The sequence below is a fragment of the Ostrinia nubilalis genome, chromosome 24 (assembly GCF_963855985.1).
Source record: "Ostrinia nubilalis chromosome 24, ilOstNubi1.1, whole genome shotgun sequence".
NCBI classification, from domain to species: domain Eukaryota; kingdom Metazoa; phylum Arthropoda; class Insecta; order Lepidoptera; family Crambidae; genus Ostrinia; species Ostrinia nubilalis.
The window spans coordinates 6,452,498-6,461,482 of NC_087111.1; the positions used below are offsets into that span (position 1 = coordinate 6,452,498).

Consider the following 8,985-nt stretch of genomic DNA (forward strand, 5'->3'; position numbering starts at 1 on the left):
AAACACAGTAACGTATGTATGCTAAGACAGGGATGAATTAAAATGAATTAGGATCATCCAATTCAGACAGCAATGAGTAAAACGATTAGGAAATCCTATGTTAATAAATTATGACTATCAAAGGCCAGAGAGGCGGAAGATTTTGAAAAGTATCATATTTTAAGCTAAAAAATACGAGCAACTTTTTAACCAGACTAAAAACTTCTTGGATTTTTTGTGCCAAAGAGTATTGACGTATTGACCATGAAAATAAGACAAGCATTGACAAGGTTCAACTTTCAACGCCAAAATGTCAGAGCTATCAAGATTTATGAATGAATCAAAGATGCGTTGCTTTCTGAATAACGCAAGGAAATTGAGAATGAGATTCATCTTACTGGCTCTAGCAATTCTCAGCTTGTATTTATTCATCTCGTACATTCTTCTTGAAGTGTGGTTCGTCAAAAGTGGTCAAAAGACCAAGTCTACTCCTATGTCAGTGAGTTTGACGTACGTCACGGTGCACGTAGACTTGAAGGGAACGCCTTTGAAGCTGTCATACTTGGAGTCTCTTCTGCCCTTGATGAAGGAGAATGGAGTGAACAGTCTGCTGATGGAGTATGAGGATATGTTCCCTTATGAAGGGAAGCTGGCCAATTTAAGCGCTGAGAACTGCTATAAGAAACCAGAGGTAAGCTGTTAATGTACTATCAGCCACAGTTCCAGCTACCAATTTCTGATCATGTCGTCTCGATTTATCGCAATGACTCGCCATTTGATGAGAGCGAGAGAAAAAACGAAAATGAGTAGCTGGAACTGTGACTGACACAGTCAGTCGTACAACCCGATCAAGTTAACTGCACACCTGGCAGCCGTGACGTCACATCGACGATCTGGTACGGGTGTGGGGCTGTGTGGGAGGGAGAGTCGCATTCCAACCAGGTGCGCATTTAACTTGTGGTTGTAGATGCACATGTCACCGTAATATTGTGAATTCCGTCAGATTATAAACTGACGTAGTTCGATTACAATCTAACCTAACCTAACCCACTTTTAGTTTACAATCTCACGCGTTATATTATAAACTGACGGAGTTCACAATTTCGCGTTGACACATTATAAAACGGGGCTAACGCCCGTATTCATAAACATTACTATGAGGTCTCACAGTGCACGTGAACGCACAGGGTCACACATGAACCAATCACAGAGCTATTCAACGCTGTACGTTCGATTTGCTGCTTTACTTGAGCAAGCATCGTTTGTGAATACGGGTGTAAAGGTGAGAGGTCTTACGGGGGTGGGCTACATTATATTTTTGTATTGGAAGACCCGTGCCCCATAGAGCTTTGTTTCCTATACTCCAACCAGATGGGCTTTCTTTCTCACCGCTACAACTCCTGTATAACCAGGATCTACAATTGGCATCCCATGAAACCCAACCAGTGAAGGTTCGAAAATCTAGTTCTTACATTTTGAAGTACTTACCGCTCACCTTGAGATAAAACTGATGAAGGCCACTGGAACAATTTTTGATTTAAAATAAACAACTGTGAGCTATAAAACGTTACAAAATTCGCCTAGTAATTTATTAAGATAGGCACTGAATACTTAATGAATATTACAAATGCTTGAAAGCGTTAAAAGGTCTTCTAATTTTGATACTGAATTACTATATTTTGGCTTATTAATATTTATCTTAACACAAAATTGAAACTAAAATCTTAATTACGAGATTTTAAGCACTACTGAACTTAGGCTTTTGTATTCGTATATTAATAACTAATTATGAATGCTCTAATTATTTGCTCCAAATAATTATCACAGCAAATCCGTAATCAGAAAACAGGAAAGCTTGTGCTAAAGAAACATACATTACATAACGAAGATAATTTATCTTGAACGTTTATTCATGATTCCAATCTAAAACATTTGCCTACTATACAGGGTGGAAACGATAAGTGATCTCACTCGATTATTTCTAAACTACACAAGATATCGAAAAACTGGTTACTCATCCTGAAAGTGCTTCACAAGCTCTTTCTAACGGTATCAGTAAATAGTTACAGAATTAACTGGATCTCTCCGAAAATTCAATGTTTTCAGCCTCCATACTAAATGTATGCCAGCCACACAATATTAAAAGTGTTATTTTTTTTTTACTAAATAATAAACACTTAAAATGAACTCGTAAATTGCATTCTTATTTAAAATTATTCATGGAAAACATTGATTCTAGGCTTTACTTGCTATAATATTATCAAGACATGAGTGCCATGACTGTGGCAGTATGGAAGTATGGAAGTTGGAAACATTGAATTTTCGGATAGATCCAGTTTATTTTGTAACTTATTATTATTACTATTAGATAGAGCTCGTGAAGCACTTTCAGGATCAGTAACCAGTTTATCGATATCTTGTATAGTTTAGAAATAATCGAGTGAGATCACTTATCGTTTCCACCCTGTAGATAGACTAGAGGGAATTATAGGTCTAGACCTACAATTCCCTCTAAGCGCTAGCGCTTAATTCCGTCAGTTCCTGAGGTATGGGAGCGTCACGACAGCGAGACTTATCTCCTTCAAACTTGTATGCTCTATCACGTCATAAATGTCAATGTCACCGCTCCCGTGCCGCTCCCATGCCTCAGGCACTGACTGAATTAACCGCTAGAGTTATTATAGACACGCTGCCATTAGCTGACGTTATAATCAGGTTCTTCACGCAACCTTTACCAGATCATCGGTCCACCTAGTAGGAGGCCTGCCAACGCTACGTCTTCCAGCCCGTGGTCGCCACTCGAGAACTTTTCTGCCCCTACGGCCATCGTCTCTACGAGCTATATGCCCCGCCCACTGCCACTTGATTTTAGCAATTCTGCGAGCTATGTCAGTCACTTTGGTTCTCCTGCGGATCTCCTCATTTCTAATTCGATCGCGCAGGGAAACTCCGAGCATAGCCCGCTCCATCGCCCTTTGGGTGACCTTGAGTCTTCTTGACTTGACTCATAGTTCTTACTTATTTCAGCTAGAAAGTTTTATCTACAAAGCATTAAAAGTGGGAATTGAAGTCATCCCTCTAGTACAAACCTTTGGACATTTAGAATATGCTTTAAAACTTGAAGAGTTCAAACACTTGAGAGAAGAAGTTCTATATCCTGACTCCATTTGTCCCAGCAAACGGGAGACCATGGTGTTCTTAGCGCACATGATAGGACAGGTATGATTTTTCTTTAATATACCTCAAAACAACACTTTTGAATGTAAAATGCGATGAGAATTTTTTTGCTAATACATAGCTTATAATTTGATAATTTAAAGGTTTCTATGTAACCGATTTTCTTTACCAATTTAAATGTCCCAATAGAAAATAAAACCCATTCCCCTCATTCTTTAATTTATTAACTTACTAATTGTGTTCCATAACATGTCCCATAATAAGTAATTTATTTATAAGTATGGCGCTGGATGCAGGCCGCCAACCCGCCACCAACCGAGTGATGTGGAAATCATTGGGGGAGGCCTATGTTCAGTAGTGGACGTTCAATGGCTGAAATGATAATGATGATGATGAGTAATTTATATTGTTGTTAAACTTCCAGATAATGGATTTCCACAATTCCATACGAACATTAAGGTATATTCACGTCGGTTGCGATGAGGTTTTCCATATCAATAAATGTCAGCACTGCTTGAAGAGAGATCTGGTTGACATGTAAGTAAACTAACTAACCTATCTTATTTCCATTATTGCTACTAATTTAATCATTATGTTGTAAAATATGTGCTCTATTTCAATTTGTGGAAATGTAAACCCGTGCAAAATAAAAACAGTTTCATTATTATTTTTTTATATCTGAAATCTCAATTAAAAAACGCAAGTTAGTTTATTTAAATTTTAATTGCTTGCATGTTTATTATAATAGGTATTTTTCGTAGTTGTCATAAAACAACATACAAAGCTTTTTGCTCATTGAATTTTATAGTGTTCCCGTTTTTACGACTGTTCGAAACAGATATATCAAGCTGACTTTATTCTACATTCCCAGGGATATCTTCCTACATCACGTAAAAACCCTATCCGACGTTATGAAATCCCAGTACAGCGATACGACACTGCTCATATGGGACGACATGCTCAGGGGGATCAAGCCAGGCGAATGGGACTACATCGAGGGTCTTGAGAACGTACAGCCTGTGTGTTGGGATTACGGAACCGAGATACAAATCTCGCACGCGAACCTGTTTAAATACCATAAAAAGTTCCAGCACTTGTGGATCTCTACTGCCTTTAAAGGCGCCGATGGAAGAACAGCCACCTTCCCAGATCTTAGGAACCGCTTCATGAATACCTACAGTTGGATGAACATGATATCCAACTACAAGTTTGGAGGGGAAAGCCAAGTTTACAATTTCAGAGGCGTAATTCTGACTGGCTGGTCCAGGTATAGCCACATGGATGCCCCGTGCGAACTTCTGCCTGTCGCTATACCCAGTCTGATTCTGAATTTAATGGTGATCCAAAAGTTTAAATCAGGTGTTACCACTGATGAGGGCAGCGACTTCTTGGAAGACTTCTTCAATAAGTACCTAGGCACAGAAATGATTCAAAGTCTGAAATGTGTGATTGACATCGATAATTTCGATAACTCCGAATGCGAATTCGACGGCAAACAACTGTATGAAGTTTTGAAGGCATACACTACTATTTCTGGTAATTTGGATGACATTTTCAACGATGATAAGCTTGGTTTGAAGTATGTTGAGTTCTATTCAAAACTCAACCTTATAAATAAGAATATAATGTCCAATCATTCGACACTTGTCGTCAAATATCTTAAAGATATCATGAATATTGAGAATTGTTTGGCAAAAGAAATGTCGAAATATTACGAAAGTGAATTTGTTGTTGAGTACGTAAATTACAAGATTAGTCCTATTAAGAAGAAACTCCAAAGGCTTCTAAATATCTACGATGTTGTTAACAATGTAAGCACTTGGACGAGGAGATCGAAAAATAACAATAGCTTTGCCGTTACTTAATATTGTAATTGTACTTTACTAAATACATACTTGTTATAATATATTTTTTAAATAATAAAGTGATTTATTTAAAAAAGCACTTGAACAATGCGCCAACAAAAATATCGAATTCCGTGTAATAGACAAATGTTTACGCGATGAACACAAGCAATAGTACCTAATATTTATCCAAAACCTACATGTAAAGAATTTACTTTAAAAATATTTGTACACGGATATCCGATTCAAAATAAATTCTCTCCAGTTAAAATATAAATTTCCAATGAAAAAAAGGCTAACTTAAAACATTTTAACATTTTTAACTATAGGATAAAGCGCGAACAATGCAAAACATTTGTTAACCTTTTTCTTGTAACCGCCAAACTCTGAAACCGCAACATTTGAGAAACATTTTTATTTGAATTGTTTCGGAGTTTATCCTGTTAAAGCGGAGTTCCTAATAATGTAAATTTATCTTCTATATACAGACCGTTTAGGGCAGTTACATCTCCCAAAGGACCTACCTAGTTAGACTTTCAACGTTACACTATAAGTTAGAAGTGAAACTTTTAGTGTAGGAGCGCTCTTACAAAATCTTCGATTCTTCATTATATTCCCTGTAAAACTAACTACTCATCATCATCATCATCATCAACTCAGCTATAGGACGTCCACTGCTGAACATAGGCCTCCCCCAATGCTTTCCATGTTGCTCGGTTGGCGGCCTGCATCCAGCGCCTTCCTGCTACATTTATAATGTCGTCGGTCCTATAAAACTAATAAATATAAAACTAACTACTATCAGGTAATATTAATATCAAGTAGACTCTGATGCAAATCAAATAATGAACATGGCAAAGAATACTAATTTTGTGCTAAGCCCGCATACAGCAAGCCATGCGAATCAGCGAATTTGGAAAAGACTCTATTTATACAGAATCATTGTCCACAAACAATGAGATCCTTAATCTTTTCTCCATTTTACATTAAAACGTTTAATTTTAAATACTTCAAAGACCATTCTAAAGAACCCAAAGCGAAACGATCGGGGTCCAATTAGTTTTAAACATTTTCTAAACTGAATGACAATGGGGACATCAGTTTAAGTCTACGATAGATACTTAAGATGAGTTGCACCGCCTTATTTTGACTTAATAGTCACGGTCTAACCATAACCGATGTTTTTTGTATGGAGTTTGACAGACTTTTGACGTTTGTTAAACTAAAAGTTTAAATAAGATGGTGCAACCGATCCTTATAGCTATAAAACGATTCGGTTTTCATTATTTGCCTACCTAATTGTTTAATCACACCGAGCATCCCTGAACACTTTTCAACTGTATTTATAAAAAAACTTCTAAAACTCAGACAGTATCCCCAAAAGTTCGAGTAATAAAATGGATACAGGGGTTTTTAATTCCCTTATTGGCTACTGCGACTTCGAAATTTGTTTTTTGTACCTTTAATTGAGAAGCCGTGTTCCCAGGCATTCACTAGACCAGTGATTCTCAAAGATGGGTAAATGGGTAAACCCCTTAAAAATAGAAAAAAATGACACCTAAATAACCTCCTTTTTCAAGTCGGTGAAAAATAGGCCCAATTTATAAAATATCTCCCTTTTACTTACCAGGGAGAGAATATCATGTAAATTTAAGACACAAATTACTCATTAGTAAGATTATTCTTGCTATTTGTAATTTTGATTATTGCAGACTTTATCATTATTATTGATCATTGCAACGAGAAAAAGCCCAACTGTCACTTATTAAACTGATTTTGTTTGGTTATTCGACTAGCGTGGTGGTGGAGTATTGGTGTCTTTTCGATTGTTTTTATAGCCGTTTTAATGCTGTTTTTTTAAATCGAAAAAAGTTACATGTAGCCATAAGTTTGAGAATAGCTGGACTACACAATCAATCAGGAGCAGACACAAACCCACACACGGAGGAAAGATAAAATCCCGAACTGTATTTCACGATCGTTATTCAGATAATGGCAGTTGGAATAGTCTAACGAACAGTTGTTGATTAAATGTGATTCCATTTGTTTCGTAATGTATTAAGTTTTACGTCCAGCCGTTTGTTTGATAGTGTTTTGTTTTTGTAGTGCGACTTATTTACGATTGGTAAATGAACTGACATTGGTATAGGTCGCGCAACAGACGGGTCAGAAGGGAAGTTGAGGGAGGCGAACACACTCACACTGATGTAATATTTGAATACAGAACACAGATCAGTCAGAATACATAAGACGTCAGCACAAAAAACAAAATCTTTGCTTGTGTTACATTAGTTAATTTAAATAATCGTTTCTTCAATGAGTCTAGGTATGTTAGTAAGTCCTTACCTAGTCCCTAAGGTAAAAAGCAATACACAAGATCTAAAGAGACTTAGCCGAAAGGATCCGTATAGCTCTTCATCGTTTGTCCCTAAGTATAGGGTTCTCCGCCGTTTGTCCCTAACTATGCATGAATAATTTTACATTTAAGTCACCCAGGAGGATAGTACCTACTTAGTCCCTTCGACCTACAGAGGTTAGGGCCCATCTGGCAAAGCCTACACCTCGACTAATATTGTCAGTAAGTACGAGACTGCCAATATGTACCATTTTAAGTATGCGCCATTATCGTCCAAAATCAATAACAACTTTTTGTTTATGCTAAGGTTTAGAGTAGGCGCACACCGTTGATTTTTCGTCGGCCGATAGTTTAGTCGGGCAGTTGATCAGTATGGGCATGTATGGGAGTGCGCACACTACGCCGATTCGATTTGGCCGATTCTTCATACAAATTAAAATCGGGCACAACTATCGGCCAACTAAAAATCAACGGTGTGCGCCTACTCTTAGGCAGACTGTATCTAAAAATAAAGCTATCGAATTGATTCCGCTTACATTTCGGATCGACTAGACTCTCGACGTCTGAATTCCGAGCAGCGTCCGTTACATGTCACTTTTCCAGCGATTCCACGAAATCGTAGTCCAGAGAGCTGTTGACGTTTCCGTAAAATTGGGAAAACGGTCCCATAGCACTGGCAGTTCTGATATTTTTCTTTTATGGTACATTTTGGGGATGATATCCTTCGTTTATTGACTTGAGGCGGATAGCTTGTTTATGTATGAAAGGAGGTCAATATTATTTATTACTGTTATGTCAATTTTACCTTGTTGACTCTTTATTATGAATACTAAAAATCGTGGACGTGTACAATGCATAATATAATAAATTAATTGTGTAACTAAACCTAATCGCTTTTTATGCAAGATATTCCCTATTGCCTGTTTCGTTGGTCCTTCGAGCCGGATCCATGTAACAAGTTAGTCTGGGATATTAGGATGATAGTGTTAATAACACCACCTGTAGACCGAGTAGGCTGGCCTTTTGAAATAAATTTAGGAGCAACTAATTCAAGACCAATTTTTTTGGTCTGTCTTGCAGAAATACCCTGCTGTTAGGGTAGCTATTTAATAAAAAAGTTCAAGATCAAAGTTGCAGAGCGTGCTATGGAAAATGCAGCGTGGGAAGTGTGAATCTACCAACGACTGTCAACCGAAGTCTTCAACACTACTGCGTGTATCTGCTAGCGCCTCTAGCGACAGAAATTGACAACTTGCTTCAACTTTCAACCAATTGTAACTGTATTAGGTAGCTGCAAACGCAAACTGGACTAAACTCCAGGTAAGACGGAGGTTTGTTAGCATCTAGTTTGCTAGAGTTTGTCACAAACTTTGCAGACGAACAAATCTGGTGTACCGATCTCCTCAGCGAGAACTACTGGAGGAATTAACTGTTGTTTGTTTTGGTAATGTTTCATACTTTGACAGGTTCTTTGTAAGTTAAGGTATGGCAACCTTTTCTATCTTTAAGGTCCGTATTACAAAACACTGCTTCAACAGTAGGAGTTCGATTCGATTTCAGTCATAAGTTAAAATAAAATCAAACAAAAGCCTCAATCTATGCTTGAAAATGTAAATGCGCTAACATTTT

The 8,985-nt window shown here is 37.4% G+C and overlaps 1 protein-coding gene across 1 annotated transcript; it reads left to right on the forward strand.

Moving 5' to 3' along the window:
* The first annotated feature begins 252 nt into the window (after nucleotides 1-252).
* LOC135083616 (hexosaminidase D-like) lies at nucleotides 253-5,021 on the forward strand. Its single transcript, XM_063978315.1, has 4 exons — nucleotides 253-670; nucleotides 3,007-3,198; nucleotides 3,581-3,693; nucleotides 4,028-5,021. Exons 1-4 carry the CDS (start codon nucleotides 290-292, stop codon nucleotides 5,019-5,021), a joined length of 1,680 nt encoding a protein of 559 aa, XP_063834385.1. The 5' UTR covers nucleotides 253-289.
* The last annotated feature ends 3,964 nt before the right edge of the window (nucleotides 5,022-8,985 follow it).

What these genes read in the sequence shown, in the direction of transcription:
- LOC135083616 (XM_063978315.1), top strand. Translation starts at nt 290, where the DNA reads ATGTCAGAGCTATCAAGATTTATGAATGAATCAAAGATGCGTTGCTTT. An exon ending in ACTGCTATAAGAAACCAGAG is followed by an intron (nt 671 to 3,006) that starts GTAAGCTGTTAA and finishes TACTTATTTCAG; the next exon opens with CTAGAAAGTTTTATCTACAA. An exon ending in TAGCGCACATGATAGGACAG is followed by an intron (nt 3,199 to 3,580) that starts GTATGATTTTTC and finishes TTAAACTTCCAG; the next exon opens with ATAATGGATTTCCACAATTC.